This window comes from Coffea eugenioides, chromosome 3 (assembly GCF_003713205.1).
Source record: "Coffea eugenioides isolate CCC68of chromosome 3, Ceug_1.0, whole genome shotgun sequence".
NCBI classification, from domain to species: domain Eukaryota; kingdom Viridiplantae; phylum Streptophyta; class Magnoliopsida; order Gentianales; family Rubiaceae; genus Coffea; species Coffea eugenioides.
Window position 1 is genome coordinate 5,654,084 of NC_040037.1, and position 26,462 is coordinate 5,680,545.

Genomic DNA, 26,462 nt, shown 5'->3' on the forward strand with positions numbered 1-26,462 from the left:
ACTATCTGTTGTGAAAATACAACCTGTGGAAAAAAAGTTACACGGTGAACAAAAGAAGTTACGCGCTGTTGATGAAGAGGAAATTTGTCAGGGACCTGCCCCGAGTCCATAAATTAACTTCCCAGCAATCAGACCTGAGTTCTGCATTGGGAACTCCACCAACTTTTGACTGTTTAATTATTGGGCAAAAGAAATATATTATCTCCATTTTGATGAACCAAGTTGTTACATTATCAGGGACATTGTCTACTAGCAAGCAAGATATATAATCTCATCCTCAAAAGTGTAGGCATTGCATCAAAAAGAACTTATGGGTATGACATGAACAGTAAGTTCATGCATATATTCAAAGGTAAATTACACTTTACCCCCCGTGGTTTAGTATTTTTGTACATAACCGCTCTATGATTTCAAAAACTATACTTAATCCTCTCATGATTTGAATTAAAGTGTCAAAGTAACGGAATTTGCAATCCATAGCAAAGTCACCTAAAATATAAAAAATATCCCTATATAAAGTTGAAAATGATTTATTAACCACAGGGGGGGTTATGTGTATGTTTTAAAAATTAAAAGGGAGTTATATGATAAAGTATTAAATCATAAGGAGATTATATGGTAAAACATAAAATCATACGGCGTCATGTATATTATATTTATATATTTTGATCATTTCAACCATTTTAATTTTTAAATAAGGGTAATTTTGATATTTTTAAAGATCCTGTTACGAATGGTCATTTCTGTCACTTTGCTACTTTAATCCAAATTATGAGGGGGTTATGTATAGTTTTTAAAATCATAGGGGGTTATGTAAAAACAAATTAAACCATAAGGGGGTAAAATGTAATTTACCCTATATTCAACTGACATGTATGTATATTCACGTCCGATCAACAAAGCACCATATTCACTAAGCAAAACTTCAGATGTTTTCTCATGTGCAATTTGAAGTTGTCCAACCACTTAAGAAAACATGACTAAAGCCCTGAAATGAGCAAATCTGAGAGTCGAAAAGACGAGCTTCAACAGCGGCAAACCATGCTCATCTGCATTGACCTTTTCAACACACTTGATTTTGTTGAACAGGTAAACGTATACTGGTGTACAAACGAAAGTAGCAAACTGGTGCTTGTCAAAGAAGTTACCAGGCAAGTTCGAAGAAAGTAGCTTCAATTCTTTAACTTTAGACAATAAACTAGTTACTCTGTTTCTTTTCAGTGGAACCAATCAACCAAACAATAACAATATATATTTTGGAGAGAAAAAAAAATGATTGCAACATCATCTTGCAATAAACTTTTGGCCCATTCCAACACCCCGTCGTCTGAGAAGCTTTCTTCTCAGTCCATCCATCCATCCATCCATGGCGGAAGGCAGCACAAGCGGATTATCAGAGCTCCCACAACACATTATCCATCACATCCTCTCTTACCTCTCAGCAGAAGAATCAACAAAAACGAGCTTAATATCGAAATCATGGTTAAGCGCGTGTCAAACCAGCCCAAAATTGGAATTCAATCCTCACGTCTACTTCTCCAGGAAACTCAATCCAGCTCGCTTCTGGGATTGGAGCAAAGAAAAGAGAAGGGAGAAATACGAGGAGTTCTTCCAACACGTGAAGAAAGCCCTGAAGCCGTATAGCAAACAGGGGTTACGCATAAACACGGTTAATTTCACGCTTGAAGCGACTCGCGATTCTCAGTGGAATCCACTCCTTGAGAAATGCACAAAAATAGCCGTGAAAAATGGGGTAAGGAATCTTGATTTTTTTATCCCGGAATGTGATTTGCCAGCAATTGTATTTAGAGCTAAATCACTTGTTGATTTAAGTGTTAGAGAGGGTAATATTAAGCGAATGTCAGTTGGGGAAATTATATGTCCTGGGCTTAGAAAACTGTGCCTTAAATGGGTGAGTTTGGACGTGGAGATGTTTAATAATATAATTGAAAGCTGCTCTTTTATTGAAGTATTGGAAGTTTGGTATATCCAGGTGTTTGATGATTTTAAGGTGACTAAGTTGAACAACCTTAAGGAACTTACAGTTCGGTTATTCGAAAATCAGTGGGTTAAAGTTGAAGCACCAAAGCTTGAGTTGCTAACTTGCACAGATGATGAGAATTGGTTTGAGGGTGAGGATGGGGATGAGGAAGACAGATTGACTTGTGGGATTAGATTCCCTGCCTCGCACTATCAGAATCTCAAGTCTTTACTGTTTAGTGGGATTGGGATAGATGACACTTTCTTTATAGATTTGGCGTGTAAGTTCCCCAACCTTGAAGATTTAATGGTCAGATATTGCCAAGAGCTAGAAAGTATCAAGATTTCGAGTCAGTCCCTGAAAAGAATAGAGTTGATGGACAATAAAAAATTGGTAGAAGCACAGTTTGAAGTTCCCAAGATTCTAGCCTTCGAATATTCTAATGTATGCGACATCATACCCCGATTTCTTTTTGCGACTGCCTCAAGTTGTTGGACTTCTTCCATTTGTTTATGGTGCAGGGAACATGTAGATGTTTCATGGTTTGTCAAATTGAAAGAATTATTAGCAAGTTTATTTCAGTCTGAAGTTTCACTTGACATTGACTTTATATGCAGCGTAGCCTTTGATCTGAATGAGATTAGGGATATTGTCAAAATTCGTGAACCTCAAGAGGTGCAGAAGTTGACTTTACATTTTGACTGGATGTTCTCTTTAGAGAAGGGATTTTCAGCTCTCGATGGTCTTTTCTGGGTTTGTCGCCCTAAATATGTAAACACAGAGTGGCATGATAGCTTAGAGAAGAATGACGCGGTGAAGTTTCTATACGACACACTGATGTTCAGAAGAACTCAGGATCAGTTTCAGTATTCGTTGCAAAGTAAGTTCTGGCAGCATGATTTGAAGGAAGTAAACATTGAGGTCCTTGATAGATCTATATGCATGATAGGGGATAGAGTCAACTTTACGACAAAGGGGAAAAATGAGCATCAGCAAGAAGATTTGGACTGGGAGAACATTCTGAATTTGTTAAGGAATGATGGAAGCTTTGGAACGATGGTCTACTTCAAGTTACAGTGGTAAGACATGATATGCCCTAGGTAGTTAAAAGATTGAATCTGTAGAAATCGAAGTTGGAATAATGGCAGAAAGTTATGTTATAGTAATATTCTGTTAGTATGGTAATTTACTTGGGGGGTATCAATTTTGAGTTGATCTGGTTATTTCATAGTGCAGCTCGACATGCTTCTTTTGATTCAGGTACTGAGTTTTTACTGGTTCAAAAGGATGGAGAAACTTATAACTAGTGCAATAAACCATTGTGGGTATAAAGTTTTCGCCTATTGCTACATTTATTTGGGAGAGACACCTTCTTTAGAATTTGTTTTACAAAGTGCATGTGCCTTTTGACATATCATGGTTGGTTCATTTAGTTTATCTTTGAATTCATTCCATTATTTTTTTTACATCACAGGTTGCGTGTCATGGAGAAGGATGGAAGAAATTTCGAGACTTGAAGCTGTTAAAAGAATTTGCAGTAAATCTGTTATTTATAATCATACTTATATTTGGATGTCTAGGAAGTTGAGCAAATGGTATCTAGTATTTGTCTCTTTAACTAGTCCTTGGTAACATTGGATTATAATGATCTGGAGCTTTTGATTCATTTTCAAGTCTGTTTAAGTAGCTGGATGTTTGAACCACAATATGCTTGCTTTGATCAATTACTAATGCTGAGATATGAGCTTGCTACCACCATTTTGCTCAAACTGAGACAGGAAATTGAAATTTGCTGGCAACTTCATTTGGAATACCCATTTCTTGATCTATTCTTGTAATCATTTTGACTAGTAATAGACTGCTTCAGATCTAACCAGGACATGAAGAAACTTCATCCAAGTCACTGCTTCAGATCTGACCAGGACATGAAGAAACTTCATCCAAGTCAGACGTTAACTATTGCAGACGACACATACATCATAGCTACTGTAGAGAGCCAAAATTGACTATATCATGGTGCCTTGGGAAGGTGTAAAAGGAGAGGGCTTGAGTGATGAAGATGCAGTGCATTCCAGGTGCAAATGCTTAGCTATATTCTTAGCTACAGCAAAATTTACTCGTCAGGCAGGCTTGCCTTTTTGGTTATAAACAATCGTTGAGAAATGTCCACATCTCTGTTGCAGTTTATCATTAAGAACTTTGTATTTTTATTGATAAGTAGCTCTTAGAAAAATCTTTGCATATTCTCTTTTGGTTAGTGAATCAGCAACTTTTTAAATTAGTCAACAAATAAGCAGTAAAATGTCTGCATCTAGGTTTTGATTTGGTTCAAAGTAATGAATTTTCAATAAAAAGAACTTTTACTGTTTCTATCACATAAGATGTTTGATTCGGTCCCACTCTTTAACAATCTACCTTTCTGTGCTTTAAATTTTCTAGAGCTTGTTTTTCTACGCATACCAAATAATCCAATTGGTGCATTGTTTGTAATCATTTGCCATGCTTCTTTGACTTATCAATGCAATGTCTTAATATTTGACGCGTCTTTAGATTATTGACCTGCTTCTTGAAGCCATGAAATGCTGGCTTAATTAAGTGACCGAGTCGAGTATAGGCTTCTTAAGAATTCCAACATAAAGGAGCAACTGATTGGTGTTATGATAAACAAATCTCTATCTCTTTTATCCCGCTTAATTCAGCCATTGACTGCAAACTTCAAATAGTGCCAAAGTCTTTATTCTGTAATTATTTTTTTTAACATTTTCTCTTCACAATTGAGTATTCCATACTCGTAACTAGTGGTTGCTTCTTAGTATTCCACAATTGTTCTTTTCTGGTGTAAATGACTTTTCCACGAAAAAAAAGGAGGAGAAAACACACAGACATATGCACCATAAGCACTTTGCACAAATTTGCTACTAAAATGATGTACAATTGCAGTCCATTTCACGATTAGAGCTTGCAAATCATGCTGCTTGGAACAAACACTCAGTGACAGTGTTAGGATCTTGGTCATTGAATTCGAAGCAGGAAGTAGCAAGGGTTTTTTAAATAGTTCACATTTTTAATTAGTCAAAAAAAAAATATTCGCTCAAATCACAAGATCTAAATTGATTTTAATATGTATGGGACTCGAAAAATAAATGTACTAAATATACACTGTATTCAAATTGATTTACATTCTGAATAAATGTATTTACAATTTATTGAAATGCATGAAATAGTTCCGAGCCAATTTCATGGGTAATGGGCATATTATACTCCTAAAATGAGGTCCATTTTATTTAAAATAAATTCAATTTAAGACTATGTATTTGTTCTAAATTTATCTTTCTGTTTTAAGCATTCTATTCTTATTCAAAAACTAAGTTATTTTCTTTTTTTGTTAGATTACTCTAACACAATAGTATCATTGGAAAGACGTACAGAAATTTCATCATTTAGGGGGCAATGTGAGAGCAAAATTAAATTATTTGTGTAGGCACGATACTTCTATAATAGTGAGTTGAGTTTGAACTCGATTTTTCTCTCTCTTGGGAGTCTCCTTTCTCTCTCTTGGGAGTTGTGCTTTCTTCTTCCTAGGTGTGGGAGTTTATGTCTGAAAGGGCCAACAGTTTCAAAAAGTTTTCAAAAGCTCACAAACCCGGGACATTGAATTCCCAAATGCTTTGCTATCAACAAAATCAGATTATGTAGGGACCGGCGACAAATCTGCACTTTTTGTCCGAAACCACTTAACTACCAACATCATTTATGGCTGACAAATGAAGAGCATACTAGTAATGAAAACAGAGCTCATACCTGCATAGGTGTAACAAAAAACAGAGTCTTTCCACTCAACTGTTCCATTAGCTCTGACAGGTAAAGGGTTAACATCTCCCTTCTGAACTTTGTCCGATCGTGTTTTTTGTCTCTTCCTCTTTTATTTCTTCTTCGTTTTTTATTTTCCTCTGGTGGCTATAGGTCTTATTTTCTGCTTGTGTAAGTCTTAGGAGTAATAGTCTTTTTTTGGTTAGTAAAGACTAGACTTTTCTCTTGCTTGGCGGTATCAGCTCTTGGTTGGCTTTGCTTTCAAAATCAAAAGTGGTGTTTGGTTTTTTCCTGGGAGGTAAAGTGTCGATGGCAGAGGAACTAGCTTCTATAATGTAGAGGTTCGCACTCTCTGAGCAAGAGTTGGGAGGTACAGCTCTGAACTGGGAGATGCTAACACGGGTATTCAGGAGTGCCAGCTGAGTCTGGTAGGAAGAGTGATAGGGGAGAAGTTGATTAATTTTGTGGGGGTGAAAAATTTTGTAAGCCTGGCTTGGGGCTATCCTCGTGGGTTGACTGTTATGGAGTTAGGACCTAACTTGTTTCAGTTTATCATTCTGAGTGCTACCGATAGAGAGAGGATTCTGAATGGAGGACCTTGGATAGTAGATAGCCAAATATTGATCCTCAGAAGGCGGTATAATGGGATAGAGGAGGACAATGGTGCTTTTAAGTTGACTCCTTTGTGGATACAGGTGTGGAATCTTCCTGTACATTGGATCTCGAAAGAGGTTGGGTGGAAAATTGGATCTATTTTTCCAGAAGTGAATCCCCAAACGGGAGGAAATGAAGGGAGACACTTGAAGATATTGGTGATCGTAGATATTTCCCGTCCACTGGTGAGAGGATCAGTAGTAAAGCTTAGTGGAGTAGGGAAATGGATTAGTTTCAAGTATGAATGGTGCCCGGACTTCCGTTATGGGTGTGGTATAGTTGGACACAGTGAGAGAAGTTGTAAAACTTCTTCTAGCATAGGGAGAGGACTATCAGATAACCAATACGGACCCTGGCTAAGAGGTAACTGGAATAAAGGAATTCCACAGGTTGAACAGACCATAAGTAGAGGAAGACAAGGTAAGGTGCTGTGGGGTTTTAAGGATGGGGAACTGGTGCGAAAAGGAGGAAGTGAGGACCCTCGGGGTTTGGAGGATAGCGCGAAGGGAGGATATGAACAAAGGGTTATGAGAAAAGAGGTGCCAACCAAGGTGATAGAAGGACAAGAAAGGGAGGCCCAAGCAATTCCAAGTATAATGAGCCAGGAAGATAGTTTAGAGGGGACAAGCAGAAATCTGAGAGTTTCAGCACCTATTGAGGTACAAGATATGGAGACAAATAGCATTACTGAAGGACAGGTTATGCGGTCAGGAGACCCATGTAGCATTGAGAGGGAGAGGAGAAGCGAGGCAATAAATGTTGCAACTGTGGATGATGGGGGATGTGGGGATGGAAGAAATGCTGCAGGAAGAAAATGAGATACAGGAAAGGAAACATGTGGCTATCTAGAAGATGAACACTAGGATTAGAAGACAACTTAAGCCTCCGAGCAGGAAGAGGACTCCTTTGGGTGAAACAGATGGAAATGTCAGGAAAATAGAGACTAGAGGAAAGAGAAAAACATATCAAGAGGATACTAAAATGAAAGAAGCTGAAGGTGAGTGCTTGAATTTAAAAAGGAATAAGAGGGATCAGTCCTTGAAAATACGGTTAGAGATTGCTGAAGGTGGGAGGGGGACCAGCCTAAATGGGTCCCCAAGTGGACAATGAGAGTACTGGTGTGGAATTGCCAAGGTGCAGGGAGCCCCTTGACAATTCCCCAACTGAGGGAGGCTTGCAACATCCTTTCCCCAAGTGTTGTTTTCTTGTGTGAAACTAAGAATGGGGACAAGTATATGGAGACTGTTAGGAAAAGACTGAATTTTGATCATAGTGCGATTGTAGAGTCTATGAATAGGTCTGGGGGATGGCCCTTTTTTGGAAACAGGAAGTGAAAATTACAGAAATACATAAGATAGCGTTCACCATTGAGGCTCATATATACATAAGATAGCGTTCACCATTGAGGCTCATATAGTGGACCACAATCAACATTCCGACTGGTGACTGATTGGTATATATGCAAGTTGTGATGTGGCAACTAGGAAGAATCAGTGGAAAGTGTCGAATGAAAGGAAAAGACAATGGGGACAAAGATGGATAGTTGCAGGAGATTTTAATGATATAGTGTCCAATGAAGAGAAATGGGGAGGAAGAAGCAGAGAGGAGTGGACCTTTAGAGATTTTAAGCAATTCATTGCGGATAATGAGCTGATCGATGTAGGTTTTGATGGAAATCCTCGGACTTGGTGCAATAACTGGGAAAACGAAGGAGAAATTAAACAAAGGTTGGATAGAATGCTTTGTACTCATACCTGGTTCCAGATGTTTGACAAAACAAGGTGCAAACATGTTGACAATTACAGCTCAGATCATAGTATGATTATGGTTGATACTAACCCTGAAAAGGACGAAAGAAGGAAAAAATTCATTTTTAACAAAAGATGGATACAACAAGAAGGGATTACACAGGTGATTGAGGAAGCTTCGAATTAGAAGTGGAAGGATAAAAAATGTACCAAGTCACTAGAAAGATTTCTAATTGTAGAGTGGCTCTTCTGAAGTGGAAAAATAGTTTTTAGCATAACTCTAGGAACAGAATCAAGGCAGACATGGAGAGGCTTAGAGAGTCTACTGAGTTTCACAAAGGAGCTATGGATGATCTTAAGACTCAACTTAAGAGAGCTTACTCTAATGAGGAAATGTACTGGTCTCAAAAATCTAGAGTTACTTGGTTGAAGGAGGGGGACAAAAATTCACAGTTTTTCCATGCTAGTGTCAAAGGTAGAATGAAAAGGAATAGGATGGTTAATGTACAAAGAGATGATGGATCATGGACTTCAAATGAGAAGGAACAAGGAGAGGAAGTGGCTAGCTATTACCAACAACTCTTTGATAGTCAAGGCACTGAAGGCGTTGAGGATATCCTGAGGGGAATACCAAACACAATTTCTGATCAAATGAATGCAAATCTGACTAGAACTGTCACTAAGACTGAGATTAAGTATGCACTTTTTTCTATGCATTCCAACAAAGCCCCTGGGCCTGATGGGATGACACCTCTATTTTTCCAAAAATTCTAGAGGGTTATCAGGTCTGATGTTGTTCCAGCTATCCAGAGTTTTTTTCACTCAGGTTTCATGCTAAAGTCTCGTAACCACACGGTTGTCTCTTTGATTCCCAAAGTTGAGATGCCAATCAATCTTAAACAGTACAGATCCATAAGTCTTTGCAATGTGTTGTATAAAATCATTTCCAAATTGCTTGCCAACAGACTTAAACATAATCTAGACTGTTGTATAAGCAAGAACCAGGCAGCTTTTTCCCCAGGGAGACAAATATTAGATAATGTCATTGTGTCCCATGAATATCTCCATTATCTGAAAAACAAAAGACAAGGTTCAGTAAGGTGTATGGCATTAAAACTTGACATGGCAAAAGCCTATGATAAGGTTGAGTGGAAATTCTTAGGTGCAATCATGCAGAAAATGGGATTCTCAGAGAGATGGATAAACTGGATATGGAAATGCTTGTCAACTGTCTCATTCTCGTTCAAGATTAATGGTGATCAGAAAGGCTATGTCACTCCCAAGAGAGGTATAAGACAAGGGGATCCTCTATCCCCCTATTTGTTCTTAATCTGTTCTGAGGGTTTATCAAACGTGCTGCGAAGAGCCGAGGCAAGCAAAACTGATGTCAGGTATTAGTATCAGTAGAAGAGGCCCATCAGTATCACATTTGTTCTGATGATACTTTAGTTTTTTGCAAAGCAAGCCCAGGTCAAGCTGAGGAACTCATGAACATTCTAGCCACATATGAAAGAGGCTCTGGTCAGATGGTAAACTATGACAAATCATCTGTGTTCTTCAGCAAGAATACACCGAAGGGGGAGAAAGTTGTTGTGTTCAGAAAGTTAGGAAATGTCCAAATGGTAAACCAAGGTAAATATCTTGGACTACCTATGGTCATTACAAGGACGAAGGAGTAGCTGTTTGGTTTATTAGAAATAATTGCCAACAAAGGATGGCAAGTTGGAAAAACAAAATGCTCAACAATGCAGGGAAGGAAGTGCTACTGAAAGCCATCACAATGGCCTTGCCTACGTACGCCATGTCCTGTTTCAAATTTCTAGGAAAACTCTGTAAAGATATTAGCGCTATAATGGCAAGGTACTGGTGGGGAGAAGACAAGGGAAAAAAGAAGATGCAATGGTGTTCCTGGTCAAAACTTACGAAGGACAAAGGCAGAGGGGAAATGGGATTCAGGGACCTGCAAAATTTTAGTAAAGCTCTCCTTGGCAAGCAACTCTAGAGACTGGTAACATGCCCAAATTTATTGCTAAGTAAAATTATGAAGGCGAAGTACTTTCCAGATAGATCATTATTCCAGTATAAGGTGAGCCCAACTGCTTCATGGGTTTGGAAGAGTATGGCCAGTGTTAGAGATGAAGTGGGGAAAGGAATTTGGCGGAAAATTGGGGATGGTAGCAGTACCAATATTTGGAAAGATCATTGGATCCCAAATAACAAAGGAGGGACACCTACTACTCCTAAACCCCAAAGCTGCTGCCTAAACAAAGTGAAAGAACTGATAACAAACTTCAGCTGGAATAGACTACTGATTTTCAGTACTTTCAATGGCAAAGATGCTGAAGAAATCCTCAAAATCCCAATAAGTGTGATAGGAAGGACAGATAGCAGTTACTCGATAGCAAGCACCAATGGAAACTACACTGTGAAGTCAGCCTACAAGATGTTGGCAGGGGAGGAGAAAACTACTAATATTGGAAAGGGAGTAGCTAGAAGGCAAGGGGAAACCAGCTTTAATGGACACAGAAGGAGAAAGATTGGAGCAAAATGAGGAAAATGGACATTAAAGGTAAACACAAGACCTTTCTTTGGAAATGTCTGAACAAAGCTCTACCAGTGAACGAGCTCATATACTACAGAACCAAAATGGGGGAACCAATTTGCCAAGTCTGTGGCGCAGGAGAGGAAACCATAGAACACTTGTTTTTCTTTTGCAATCCAGCAAAGGAAGTATGAAGGTTCGCACCAGTGCAGTGGGATGGCATTGCTGACAGTAGAGGCAATTTCAACAAATGGTGGAGTGGACTAATGAAGCAACAAGCAGAAATGAAGGTCACCAGCACCAAGCTCTTACTGTGAACATTCTCTGGCAACTGTGGAAAGCCAGAAATGAGAAGGTCTTTAACAACAAGTGCAGGACTCCTTTTGACATTGTACTGAAAGCTCATCTAGAATGGATAGAGTACACTGAAGTGAAAAGTAGAGAGAAGCGGGTGAGCAGCCAGGAAACATCAGCTAATGATGAAGAGGGACCGTGTGACATTAAACACAGCAACAAGATGACAATTGAAGTGGAGGTGAGCCAGCTGAAAGAAAGCAAAATTGTTAGCATTGGCATAGTGGCAATAAAAGACAACAATGTGCACGCTGCATGGGCCATGCAAGGCAGAAGTACAAGTGACATTTTACTGGATTATACTGCTGCGCTCAAATTATCATTGTGCAAAATCAGAGAAAAGCCTTGGCCAGATGTTAATCTGCTAGTTTCATCCGCTCAGTTGTTACGAATGCTGCGAACTCACAAGACACAAGACACAAGACATCAGACTTTTTGCTCAATTGGAAGACATTCACATGCTCAAAGCTTTATTTATGAACTGCTCATTCAGCTTGGTTGAAAACAAGTGTAATAGATGAGGGAGAAGAATTGCCACTGGCCATTTGGTCCAGTGGTCATCACCATATTTGGTGATGCTGGAGGTCAGGGGTTCAACCCCTGCCTCCCACAAATTTGCCACAATATATGACTGGTCTTAGTTGACCATCTTCCTTTATCCCTTCCCCTAGATTAGGCTAGATTAGGTTATAGGACATCTATCGTTGCAGGAAAAAAAAAAAAGATGAGGAAGAAGAATTAACAAGTATGCTACTACATTAGTGCAAGATGATGAATATCTAAGTCCTTTGTGTCAAACGACACAATTGTAAACCTCGTGATGGGCCTTTGCTCAAGTTTGTATAGCTTGTTTTTTAAATCAATAAATTTCCTATCGTTTCCGTAAAAAAGAAAAAGTTGAGTTTGAACTCAAAATACTACAAATATATTTTACATGGGCTGAGCTCGAACTCACTTGAGCCCGGCTCACATAACTCAATTAGTAGGCCTGGCCTTTTTCTTTTTCTTTTTTTTTCTAAAATTAAATACTATAAGCAGCCAATCTTCATCTATCGGTTATTCTATTAAAGGAGGGGAAATTTGTGATCCCTAGGGCTAGGGCGACTCACGTCTTGCCGTCATTGGAGCCCTTAGGGTTAGTTGCTTTTAGCAGATTTCCTCTAAGAAATCCATGGCCGAGACAGTAGTCAGGAGAAGCATGGCAGATTTGCCAGAACCCATCATACATCACATACTCTCTTTTCTCTCAGGTGATCAAGCAGCTCAAACAACTGTGTTGTGCAAGGCATGGTTGAATGCATGGCTCACTCGCCCCACTCTAGCATTTAGCAGTGCCTTCTTCTTCTCCAAGAAAAAGAAAAGGACAAAAGAATTTTGTTGGCATCCGCCGGATAGGGATGAGATCAGGGAATATAACAACTTCGCCAAATACGTGGAAAGGAGTTTCGATAGGTACCATAAACAGAAGACTGGTATAGACACGATTGAGCTGGAGATCGATAAAGGTGTGTTTGACTGGGAGCCGGTTATCAGGAGATGCATTCAAGTTGCTGCAGAAGACAGCGTGAAAAACCTCAAACTCTCACTCTGCAACAGTGAGTTACCTGAAATTCTTCTTTTTGAAGCTAAATCACTAGTAGATTTAACTCTTAGCCAGGTCAAGTTGGTTGAGCGATCAACTGAGAAAATTAAACCGTTTGATCGTCTCAAGAGGCTGTCTCTTAACTATGTAGAGTTCTATGATGTGCCGTTTGAGAGCATAATATCATGCTGCCAATCGGTTGAAATCTTGGAAATTAGTTACTGCAAAAATGGCAACGATTCTGATCAATATTTTAAGGTGGCCGGACAAAATGCTCTCAAGGAGTTGATTGCCGTGTTATCACATCCTCAAACACTAATCTTGTGTGAGGCACCAAGTCTTGAATCACTTACTTGTAAGTCTGACGGCAAGCATGGTCAGTATCCTTGCTTGCTTAATTTGCATTCATCTCAATATGAGAATCTCAAGAGTTTGTTGCTATCTGGTGTTGGCGTTGGTGACGTTTTTTTTGTCAACTTGGCACATTATTTTCCACACCTTGAAAGTTTGTCTGTCCAATATTGCCAAGATTTGAGGAACATCAAAATCTCGAGTCCCTCCCTAAAAAGAATACAGTTGGTGCGGAATTGGGGTTTGAGAAAGGCACAATTTGATGTTCCGAGTATCATAAAATTTGAGTATGATGACCGAAAATGCAGGATCATACCCGAGTTCTCTTTTGCAGCTGCTTCAAGTCGTTGGGTTTCTTGCTTTACTATATGCACGCAGGAAGATGCGGGCAATTCATGTTTCCTCCAATTGAAGAAACTGGTCACCAGTTTAGCTCAGTCTGCAGTTTCACTCAAACTTATGTTTAGATGGAATGAAGCATTCAATTTTGAGGAGGCTATGAAGGATGGAGGATTTGACGAACCTCAAGTGTTGCAGGAACTGTTTTCCAAGTCCATAGATTGGAACTTCCGTGTTTCATCTGCTTATTCAATGTTGGATGTTATTTTTTGGGTGTGTCGTCCAAAAGCCATAGTGGATTTTTGGATTAACAAGCCTAGGTACAATGAGAGGTTGCACTTTCTGTACACGAAGCTTATGTTCAGAAAAAATCATAAACAATTTCACAATTCTCAACAAATGAAGTTTTGGCAGAGCGATCTAAGGGAAGTAAAAGTAGAGATCTTTCATCGTTGCGTAATTCACTCGGAGCTCGGCTTGGACTTCATTTTAGTTGGAGAAGGAGAGCAGTTGGAGGAAACTCTAGATTGTAAGGATTTTCTGAGTTTTCTAAGAACTCGTGCACCCAGCTGGGGAATGATGATTAAATTCAAATTGGATTGGGAGACCAACTGACCAGCATCTGGGGTATCCGATGAAGCAAAATCATCAAAAAGTTCGTGTTTGAAGTTTGAAGAGTTGGCTTTTGATTTATAAGGTAGTAAATATTTCGTGTTTGTATTACTATCTCATCTCAATCAGTCAATACAATTATGCTGCAGATTGAGTCTGGTATATGAATTGATCATCCCAAATAATATATGTAAAATGAAGTGAACCTGTAAATGCAATATGGCATGAGGTAGTTAGTCCTGCTTGGTGAATTAGAAATCATACCCAAATAACAAGGAAGAAAAGAGATTACTAGGATCACAGAAGCTGCATGGAGGTATAAAACCATAGTGATCTAAGTGGTTTTGAACGTGATATGCATTCAATTATGTACAAAAAATTGATTGTTTGATTATACATCTCGGTGTGTTAGGTGTGTTTCGCGGTAATTGTAATTTTCCTTTCATGTGTATGAAGAATGTTAATCGTATTAGCGTTAATCAAGTAATTTATGTCAAATTATACATGCTTTATTACATTCCATCATATTGATCATTCTTGATTTCTCTTGTATTGTTAGAATTAGTTGCCAAATCTAATATATATTTTGAGCGTGTTGTTGTGTTTCTTTGTAGGATGAATTTTCATATGACGTCAAAGAGATGTATTCATGCAAGTTCCAGATTGTTGAAGGATATTGTCTCAGACTTGAATTTCCATTATTCCAAAATTCTTGATGATGGCTGCAAAACATAGTCTTCCCAGGTAGATTTTGTGCCAAGAGTTAGTTGATCCGTCACCTTCTTGCTCCTTAATTATCAAATTGAAAAGAAAATTTAGACTTTATGGCTTTAATTTGTACTATTCATCCAGAAACCTGAAAAATGATCGAGTAAGTATTAAAGTCTTTGTTATGCAATTTGGGTTTTTTTTCCCTTCTGTTAAAAAATTTAGTTTTTCTATGCTCGTAATTGGTGTATGCTTTTTCTGTGCCAATAACATAAATTAACTGCTTATAATATGGATGCATTATTCTTTTCCTCTGAAAAATGTGATCAAAATCATTTTTGAACCAAAAAAAGAACATAGAGACCATAAGCATTTACTATATTATTGGTACCTAAATATTGTACAATTGCCATATGCCAAGATAAATGTGTACACGTATGTGTGAACCTAAAAAATGTTACAATTATTGAGAAAAATAAAAGAAACAAACGACAAGAGTTTATTTCTTTGTAAAAAACTGTCTTGACTCATAACATGAAATTGTTTTATTTATAGAGTTCAAAACAACTCCACTAACTATCCCAATAACTCCACTAATTCCACTAACTCCATTAATTAGGTAAAACAAAATAAACAAATATGATTAATTAACAACAGTAAATATTTCTAACAAAAAAAAAATCGTGTATGTATGAAGATAAATACTGAACATTCACTCTATTTGTAAGACAAATTTTTCATGGTTACTGCTTCCAAATTGTGCAGCACTAAACCAGCATTGCCTACCACCAAAACAAAAAAACAAAAAGAAAAAGAAAAATCGCGTGCACACACACACACACACACGCATCATCGGAGAATTGAGAATCAATGCAAGAAAAGTTATTCAAATAAATTTGCTGAAATCTCTGCTTGAAGGGATGAAGGCATGGTATCTTGCTTTGTTTTAGTATCTTTCGCTGGCATTTAATTTGCTGCTTCTGAAGCAAAATAGTTATCGATTGTTTGATTTCTTTCTAGTTTCGCGAAATATAAAAATGAAAAGGATGCATCATGGAAGATTTCTTGCATCTCTTTGGTTTCTTCCTAAAGGACCCAAACATTCAATCCTTCAAGATTTCAGTTTCCAGCCCAGGTCTATAACATTGCAATCAACTAAAAAGTACCCTTTTCTAGCTATTTTCTCAGCAACAGCTCCATAATTTGACCACATAAAATTGTAGAAAAAAATTTTATACTTTAGATGGATATTCACATGCTGCTTTGGAATGAAATTTTGACTAAATTCTGCTTCGGACCAATTTTGTTGTATCCAAGCTTAGCAGTTTTTTTTTTTTGCCACAGTAATATTCTTTCTGAAAATTATTTCCCTTGTAATGCACTTCCATATTTTATTCCCATTATGAATTTTTCTTGACTTGTCATCTCTTATTTGCCAAGATGAAAAATGAAAATAAGAAAAGGTCACTTATAAATGGAGAAGTTGCCATTCATGATAAACTAAAACTTTGAAGGTTTTTTATTTCGAAGTGTATGCCATCCTATCTTACCTTGGTAGTTTACTTATCATTTAAAGTAATTATTTTCACAATATGAACCACGAAATGATCAATCCATGAGAATTGTCAAGATTAATTAAATTTTGCACTAGGTTTTGGCCAAAAGAAAATAAAATGAAATGGTTGTAATTGGAACAATAAAAATTCCAATGGAGCAAAAAGGAAACTAATCCTACTTGAATAGAGATTAAACACCTCATAAAAAAGGGAAGTAATTGGTTTCCATCAACCAAAAAAAGAAAAAAGAAAAAAGAAAAAAGAGTTAGTAGTATCACAGATACATACAGCTTGGAGGAATGAAACCACATTGGTGTGGTGGTGTGAAGTCTGAAGATTGATTCTTATTTACAAACTTCATATTGGCAATAATCGAGATACATTATGCAAGAGCAATCCTTTTGGTGTCGTTTTTTTTTTTATTTTTTTTAAAAAAACCTTATTCTTTTTGGGTGTTGCTTATTTTTGTCACTCTTTCAAATGCCAATGTTACAGTCATAACAAAGGACAAATTCCTACATATCTCTCACACGAAATATTAACTACAATAATCACCTCGTAATCTGAATAATAATCAAAGGGTAGCTTTAATTTTTAACTTTCTATTGCTTTTTTTTCCTTTTTAATTAAGTACATATATAATATTTACCAAAATCACCAATTCAAAATAGAGATCGCAAGCTTATTTCAATTGCCCGTAATCGAGTTAATTAATTACAAAGCATAATCTTAAACCCGTTCTGTAAGTAAAATCAAAGCATAATTTTAAGCCCGTTATGTAAATCAAACCAAATCTCTACATCTGCATAATATTGTGTTAAACAAAACAGTAATCTAAACTAAACTAAACAATGAACTAAAACATCAACAACCAAGTGTTTATGGTCACGTAGTCTTTCTCAATTATTCTTGGTGACTTCAATACATCTTTAATTTATATAGCACCAAAGTGATATTCTCAAAAACTTGAGGACCCAAACATCGAAAAATTTCCAACTTTGTGATGAATTTAAAAAAAATTCTACAAAAGGGGTGATTTTGGGATTAATTTCCGTCCGGGGGTCTTCGCATTTGTGAAATGCGAGCTCACTGAGCTCGCATTTCACAAATGTGAGCTTACAAGAGCTCGCATTCGCGGAATGCGAGCTCTGCTTATTGAGCTCGCATTCCGCATATAAGAGCTCTTGTCTATTTTTTTTTTCATTTTTTAAGAGCTAGGGAATTATTTCCAGAAAGCAAATGCGAGGTCTTATCTTTTTTATTTTGTATTTTTTGAGAGGTAGGGAATTATTCGCAGAAAGCTGCTAATTTTTGTTTTAAAAAATGTTGCAAATATTTAAAATTTTGCAAATAGCTCGCATTTGTTAAATTTGACCTGGAAAAATTGTGTTTAACTTTTTTGTTAGATTTCGCATTTATAAGTATGACTTTTACAAAATTAATTTAAAAAATGTTAGGAAAAAAATATGTAATGATATCTACGAGTTCCATAAAAAATATAAAAGTAAATGTAAATATTGTTTGTTTTGTAGAAGTTGCCTTTATTAAAATGGTGTCGGTAGTAAAATGTTATTTTAAAATCTGTACGAAAATCTTATTTTTCGGAGAAAGGTTAGAGAAATTTTGTTTAAAAATGTGTAATGTTTAGAGGAATAATAAATTTGGAATTTTAGAACTTGCACGTGGCTAAAGTCATCAAATATGAGCTAAAACAAAATCAGATTAACAATAATCTTTTTAATATAATTTACTATACATGCATAATTCTTTTATAATAACAAAAATTGGTAATTGTACGTTGAAAATACGTTATTTAATTATAATACATTTAAATGGTGGAAAAAGTACACATGATAGTTCTTTGTATGTCATAGATCAATGTTCTTTCTATTTTATAGATCAATGTAAAAATAGAATGAAATTGTTAACATGTAAGGTGTTAAGTATTTGTTGTGAATAAAATATTAAGTGTTTTTCCTTTTGTGTCAAATAAATGTTTTGACATCGATAAAAATTAGTTATAAGAATATAATAGTTAATAGTCATTAATATATGTTACAATGTCAACCGTAATTTTAGAAATTGTACAACGCAATGTTATTTTAAAAAATTATATAAGTTATTTTCATGAAGTGCATGTTATTTGTTTGTTAGTTGGAAAGGAAAAGGAAAAAAATGAAAGCAAAGAAAGGTTAAGGAAGACGGGCGTGACACTTGCTGTAGAGAGTCCACTGATCCGATCGTTGGATGGGAAGCTTGAATATAAATCCGAGGTCGGATCCAACGATCCGAGGGCGGATAGGTAGGATCCGAGAACTTCGCATGATGGATCCGAGGCCGGATCTTCTGACCTCGGATACACTCCTACAGAAGTACAGACGAGGGATCGGATCTGTCTTAGCTCTTATCGATCCGAGCTCGGATCTATTCCATTAAATTTCCTAATTTTTGTCTTCTTTCGTTTTTCGTTCATTTTTTCTCCTAATTTCTTGTGCACTTTATCGGCGGGACTATCTTCCCATTGATTTCAGCTCGTGCATGAACTTCGTATGGAATGTCCCCCACAATCTCAAGTATCCAATAATGCATCTATCCACCCATTTAATCAACTAAAAAAAATGGGCAAAATTGAACATTTTGGCCAGTAACTTGAAATTGTGGACAACATTGTTTACAAATTTTGAAAGAATTTCCCCAAACAAATTGACAAAACTCCCTGTCAACAACTTCAATTTCAAGAAAATTAACCTTATGACAATATTTCCAAAAACAAAACTAACATTTTCAAGCTATAGACAACTAAAATGTAAAACAGTTTCAAGCCATAGACAACACTTTGTAACCATTTTCAAGCATAATTTTTCTTATTTAACCAAATATACTTTGGAAAATGTAAAAATCCTAATAGCATAATAATTCATTCCAAGCCAAATAAGAATTAAACTTTTCTAAAATACACATAGCATTTTATCCAAAGGAAGAATTACACACTTAAAATTGGAACATTTTGGGCATTTAATTGGAAGATTTGGAATGAAATATTGGAAAACGTTTTCGAAAAATTTGGACAGAGTTTCCCCATAAAAATGGATGAAACTCCCTGCCAACATCCTCAAATTCAGAAAAATAACTCCTCTGTACAGTATCTCCAAATATAATTCCAACATTTTGAAGCCATAAACAACTAAAATCATGCATTTCAAGACACATTGTCGTCATTGTAGACGAAGGTAAAACAACCTAAACTTCCAATTAAAAAGATGGTGATGCAATTTGAAGCCCTTAATCATCACAATCATCCAATTTGTGTCCAAAATGAGACAACAAGGGTACCAAACATGCTTAAGTAGCACAAGATGATTCAACTAAAAGAAAAATAAAATGTACAAAGTTTGTCTTAACAAAAGAAAAGAAAAATAAAGAAATAAAAGATCCAATCCGCTAAAGAGCATCATGGCTGCTGGGAACGAGGGTCTACTCCCTCCTCGGCTCCATGAGGACCTTGTGAGGTACCAATATGGCCCTCCTCCTGATGAGTTGTAGGAGTAGGGGACCGGCGGATATGGAAATGATCCTCGATCGCACGAAGACGGCGATCGTGTCGGTCGAGCCGCTCGGTCATCATCCGCTCCGTTTGGTCAATGCGCTCGACAACTCGCGTCTCCATACAACAAATGGCATTTAGGAGCTCTTGCCACTTGGAGCGCGGTTGAGGAGGTGGTCGCGGAATCGGAGGAGGAAGAGTCTGTTGTGCCTCCGTCCCTTGAGTTTCCGCTTGTGGTTCAGTACGAGGCGGAGGCTGAGTGGAAGTCGATGCTTCTCCTGTGTCCCGGACCAAAGCAGCTCCAAAATTCGTAGAAATACCCAAGGATTTGAGTATCGTAGCATTCACCTCCTCGGCCGACCTAGTTACAACCGCTCTCTCGGTTCCAAGAGGAACCTTGAGCTTCTCAAAAACAAGTGATAGCAGTCGAGGAAATCCGAAACAAGTGTCGCCGGGCCTCATGCGAGCTGTGGTCCGCATATAACTGATGATAATGCTGGGTAGAGGAATTCCGGTCAATTGCATACCCACTCCATGTATCATCTTATCCAGAAAATAGAGATCGCTATTTCGGATCTCCCGTTTGCCACTCTTTTTCGGCACCACATTAAAGGCAAAAAGATAGAAGATCAGGTGGAACCGATGATCGAAGGAGTCGGCATATACCGTGAGTTTTTTCGAACTTCCTCGCTCACGGTACTGCCCCTTTAGACGTCCCACAACCTCTCCCACTTCCCAAGGATCTCTAGCTTTGAACTCCTTGGTCAATTTGACGTCGTCGCCTTCGTCTTTGAGTTCGACGAAGCGTCTCAGTGCATCTCGATTGAGAGCCACTCTCTTGCCTCTAACCCGTGACACAATGAGGTTGCCACTGTGGCTCTCCTTGTTTTCTACATTAGCATAGAACTCCCGGACTAGGTTAGGGTAGTAGTGCTTGGGCAACTGAAGGATCTTCTCCCATCCAAGTCTCTTGAATGTTGTAGAAATGTGATAGTGCGCGTCCACCTCCGGTGCCAAGTGTTTCTCAATGATGATCTCCTTGTCCAGTCCGGCTTCATACCACTCTTGGTTTTCGAGCGATGTGAATCGTGTGGTATCGTAGTCTGGCGGTGGCTCGTCACGGCTAGTAGATGCGGTCTTCCGGCGAGAACGAGGTGGCGACTCAGGTGAGGAAGATTCTTGCTCAGGTGACTCCTCGTGCATAGAGGGTGTGTGTTCCTCACTTGAGGAAGGAGTAGGAGTACGAATGCGAGCCCTCCTTGTGCGAGCCATAATACCTATACCAAAAAGCTTTGAACGTTCATTAGAAAACGGATAAACTTGCTCACACTTGTTATATAAGAATTTTACAAAATTTCTGCAGAGTTTCCCCTTGTAAAAGGGCTAAACTCCCTGCCAACATGTGCCAAAAAAACACAACCAAATATCGTACATAGACTACTGAAGCTCTTGGTTAACAGAATACATCAAGTAAAAACACAAACAAATTGAATTAGGGTTCTCATATAATAATACTATACCTCGCAGTTCTAAGTTACACCATATAATGGATGCATTTTTATATGCTGAGATAGTTTCATGTTCAACTTGATAAAATTTTGCAGGCAGAAATTTTTACCTGGTTTTTAAATGCGTAAATTGAGAGCAGAAAAATTCTCGAATGATAACACATTTCTAAAGGGATATATATTCAGAAACTGCATTTGGCATATATAACAATACCATTCTACCATTCTATGGTACTCCTATCTGAATAATGTCTGAATTGAATACAAAGAGTTAGGAGATCCTTGAACCGGTCAATAAACCAGGATTGCAACGAAATGAGTGTTTCCACTGCCCTTTCCCTCCCCACGTTTTACTTCTTCTGAAATCTTCAATATTTGGTACAAGAATCAATCTTTGTTACCAAGGTCAACTTCTGGACAAATGCTAGATAGACAACAAGCCGAATGGCCCAGAAAGGCATATGAGACTTAGAATCTGAAATCCTAATCCCAAAAGGCATGCGTGGAGTCTTTTGATCAAAATCATAACTGTACAGTTGAAGAGCAACTGCTCCAAGATTTTGCCATCAAAGCCAAGGCGACCAAACTGATAGCTAGAAAAGATGAAGTACCTATCTGAAATAAAATCTTAGCAAGCTCAATTGCATATTTTCAAGTAAAAGCGTCATCAAACAAATCAATCTTTTCAATCTTAACCATCATTTGCAGAATGCATATGCCAATATAATCATAATTCATTCATTCACAATTCATAATTGTTTCATAATATAATCATAATTCATTCATTCACAATTCCTACTTTGCACATAATATAATGTCGTGCTTCATTCATTCAGCATCAAATTCATTCATTCAATTAAAACCAACATTCACAAGTCTAAATAAATAAAATGCTCATGCCCAAAAATTTAGAAAAACTCTTAAAAATATCATCAAAACCATAGTTTTGAAAAAAATAAGCATGAAAATAGCTGTAACAATCTCTTTAAGCACAATGTGGCACAATTATATCAAGAAATCCCAGCAAACATGCATTTATCATAATATTCCCAAAAACTATAAAATTTGCAATGTAATAAATTATAAAATGTTGTTGGTAAGAGCAAATTGTTACCTCAAATGTGTAGATTGATAATGGAGGATGAAAATGGTGTAAAATTTGACAGACAAACAAGCCAAAATACCCCCCAATTTGAGGATATCAGCTGCGGCCCGAAATTAGGTTTTGAAGATGAAAACCCTTGTTTGATGTTGTTTGTTGGTAAAATAGATGGGGGTTACTGATCAGAAGAGGTTTTTGGAGGTTTTTATGATGGAAGATTGGATAATTGATGGTTAAAATGGAAGATTGGAAGAAAGGGGTAGGGTTTCGGTGAGAAGAGGGAACAATTTTTTAAAAAATAGCAGAAACGAAGCCTCGTTTCTGCTATATCCCTGAACCGATCCGCGCTCGGATCGGTTCAGTAAGGTCTCGGATCCTACAGGGCTCGGATCAGTTTCAACAGAAAGACAGACGAACCCTCGGATGTATTTCGCTTGAACTGGATCCGAGCTCGGATGGGGTAAAAGTGCAGAAACGAAGCCTCGTTTCTGCTATATCCGCGAACCGATCCGAGGACGGATGGGTTCATGAAGGCCTCGGATCCTAAAGGCCTCGGATCAGTCTCAACAGAAACACAGGCGAGGCCTCGGATGTATCTGGTTATCTATCGATCCGAGGTCGGATCCATAGATCCGCGGTCTGATCTTTCTGGGCTTCCTAGGATCCGAGCTCGGATCAGTGTTTCTCTGCAACAATTGCAGAAACTGCAATTTTCCAAACCTTTTTCCCCTTTTTCGGCCAATTCCAATTCACACATTTGACAAAGATTTTATCAATTCTAATCTCGTACGCACATGTAATTTACCATAACCACTATATCCGAGATCTCAAAACACAACAAACACATTTACATTATAATTCGAGGGGTGAGGTTCTTTGGTCTTTTTTGCACTTTTACACTAAAAGGGCATATTTTGGCCTTAAATACATATGAAATGACTAAACTTGAGCTTTTATAACCATGATATCACCAACACTCACTTGAAATGCACAATGCATGTATATGCATGAGAATTTCAAGCACTTAAAAGACAATTTAGGAAGAAAAACTCCCTTAAACCACGTGTTCTTCAATTGCACCTTCAAGATGGAAGTTCCGACATGTAACTAATTTACCGTGTATAAAATATAGGTGTACACTCGTATAATGCATAAGAATACTCATATAACCTACTTTTTTTGTACTCATATAAAGTGAGAACTAAGATACGCGCGATCGCAACATTCATACTCATATTATCCGTCATTTTAGAATATATACAAAATGTCACAAACAAAATTGTGTAATCCATAAGTTAGGTTAGTTATACAATAACAATACGAGTAATGGAATCAATGCTGCCCAAGTTTCCCATGAGTACCACATGTTGTTGGTTTGGGTATTCTTTGGTTTCGACGTGGCTGGTTTGGCACTACTGTATGGCCAAGAGTCCGTTGTGTCAACAGTGTATTATCTTGAATTTCAGTGCTTGTGCCTTCACCTCCTTCAAATTGCTCAGAAAAATCGCGATGTGAATCCCTATCGGGCGTAAACTCTGTGTAAGTCACAGGGGACCTGTGATAATGGCCAATCGATCCACCTCCGTCATGCATGACATCGGTCTGAGGTGTGACAAAAGCAGATGCGCCAGCTTGGTCTTCAGTTGCCATCGAACCTCCATGGAATGCAGTTTGCATGGTGGGCTCTGGTGATCGGAATCTACGACGTCGCCCACCGCCATGCTGACTTCCGTGGGTATTTCTAGGAGCTCGCTGAACACGACATGGATCAGGGTATAGTGGAATCTCATGTGGTACGTGTGGAGGACGAAATGCAAGTCGGCGGGACTCTCCTACATGATGCAAAGATGTGGATGCAAAGTCCCTCAACTCTTGAAAATATCCGCTGTGTTGTTCATCACTAACGCCAAGAGAGTCCTGTGCCATGAAATACATGCGAGACATGGCATCGCTCTGCAAAACCAATGGACCGAATTAGAAGGACATACAGAATCTCAAAATAGTTTAAAAGGTCTATAAAAGTATTTGTGCTTGTTAAAAAGTGGGTTGGAAATAAACTATACAAGATATTGTGCCCTAGCGCTATCACCCCGGAAGCCCTCAGGGAAAGCGGGAAATCGACTCGGGTTTGAAATATAAATCACCGTGCGCTCCCGATACCACTGAACATACTCATCCGATGGATATGTAGTATCTTCAATTACTGTGCCATCTTGTATATGCACACGTCGATCATTCCAAATATCAATATATTGTCTATGTGTGGTGCTCCAGTCTTGATTCGCCCTACCACGACGATCTAGACAATGTAGAGCTGCCTGATTATCCGTCAACCTCATATCAGGCAGGGACTGATGAAACCCAAACTGCCGCATAACTCGATGAGGGAGGTGCGGCTCAACTACATCCCAGCAAATAAGATACGTTTCGGACCTCCAAATGTCCTGACCTGCAGTACAATACGCAGGAAGAGAAGCGAGAACGTCCGCCGAATATGGCTGCCATACGAACTGGAAAAAAATATAACATGAAAAATCCAAATCTTTTTTTTGTATTAAGAACTAATAAAAGGAACCGAGCCGAGCACGGATCGAAACTGAATGAGTTCGGATCCGGCAGAGTTCGGATGAAAACCGATTTATGAATTCTTGGATGATCCCACGCACATGTAATATAGCAAAAGTACAATACCCACTCTAGCAAAACACATCAAACACATCATATGCTAGTCAATACCTCTTCAGGCCGCAGGCCTGCTAACTGATCTCGGAATGCGGGCACAACATGCCTAACAACTCTGTGTACGTCCAAATCATTGTTCCACCTAAAAAATTAAAAAGTACGGTACATGTTTAGAACAAATTATATGTTGGTGTCGATATCAAAGGTCACGAAAACCCCCGAAATAAGGGCGAAACGACGCACCTAGCTCCATATGGACCAGGGTAATGCTCCAACGGCGCGATTCGGTCCGGACGCATGGTTGGTATATGTTCCCAAATCCATAGCTGTTACAAAATTAGAATCAATGTTAAAAGTGCAAAATGGAAAAATGAAAAAGTCCGGTGATAAATGTCCCTATTGAGTGCAATGTACCTGTAGTAAAACTAATGGACCGGCAATAGCCGATTTGGCAGGATGCGTGGCATCACAAAGTGACCGATAGAGAGTCGCCAAACACGCACTACCCCAACTATATTGCCCAACAGTTTCCAAGTCCCGCAGTAATGGAAGATACAACAAAGGAACTTTGTTGCCGGACTTATCGGACAATAAGTGTCCACCTAATATCAGTAAGAGGTAAATGCGCGCACGCTGCCTACATTCCGCATCTGAAGCATCGGGTGGCAACTCTGTATCCAACACTCTTGCTAAACATCCCAACTTTAGCCTCTGTCCATCAAAGTATCCAACTGCTGGCGAAAATCCAAGGAGCTCCTCACAAATGGCTCCCCACTCCTGAATGCTGCGGTATGTGTCTACCCCTATAACCGGTGGACCATCGATGTTCAACCCCCACAACACCTCTACATCCTGTAATGTCACGGTAGCCTCTCCAACCGGTAAATGGAATGTATGCGTCTCGGGCCGCCATCTCTCGACTAAAGATGTGATCAAAGAATGATCAACCATCTGATATCCACTCTCAAGCACGCCCTCAAATCCAGCCAAGGCAATATAACGCAAAACCCGATCAGGAATAGGCGTATGCGACCAAAATCCTCTGTCACACCGTCTGACATCTAACTGATTGCCCTCAATATGTCCGTGGAAAATTGAATGCGCCCGGTGTGCAGTTCCCCCCGATATAATGTCGTGCACGTATGGTCCTGGATGTAGACCTGCAGGGATAGGAGTGTCGGCCATATTCCGGATGCAAATATCTACATCAATTAAAGACGGTGAGTCATGCATAAGTAAAACCCTAAAAGTGGGCAGTATCCAGTTTTGACATCGTAAATCGCGAACTGAATGTTTTATTTTGTAGCAAAATTTGACCAAAGAACTAAGATACATCGAGTGAGAACTTTGGGGCTGCAGGTGTAAACAGGAAATTCTATACTTATCAAA

The 26,462-nt window shown here is 38.3% G+C and overlaps 2 protein-coding genes across 2 annotated transcripts; both read left to right on the forward strand.

The window, feature by feature from the left end:
• Positions 1-1,366: 1,366 nt before the first annotated feature.
• On the forward strand, positions 1,367-3,064 carry LOC113765842. The gene has a single exon (XM_027310089.1). It carries the CDS (start codon positions 1,367-1,369, stop codon positions 3,062-3,064), a length of 1,698 nt encoding a protein of 565 aa, XP_027165890.1.
• Positions 3,065-12,260: 9,196 nt separating this feature from the next.
• On the forward strand, positions 12,261-13,976 carry LOC113765843. Its single transcript, XM_027310090.1, has one exon. The coding sequence runs from the start codon at positions 12,261-12,263 to the stop codon at positions 13,974-13,976; it is 1,716 nt and encodes a 571-aa protein (XP_027165891.1).
• The last annotated feature ends 12,486 nt before the right edge of the window (positions 13,977-26,462 follow it).

Coding starts and splice junctions, on each gene's coding strand:
- LOC113765842 (XM_027310089.1), top strand. CDS start 1,367: ATGGCGGAAGGCAGCACAAGCGGATTATCAGAGCTCCCACAACACATT.
- LOC113765843 (XM_027310090.1), top strand. CDS start 12,261: ATGGCCGAGACAGTAGTCAGGAGAAGCATGGCAGATTTGCCAGAACCC.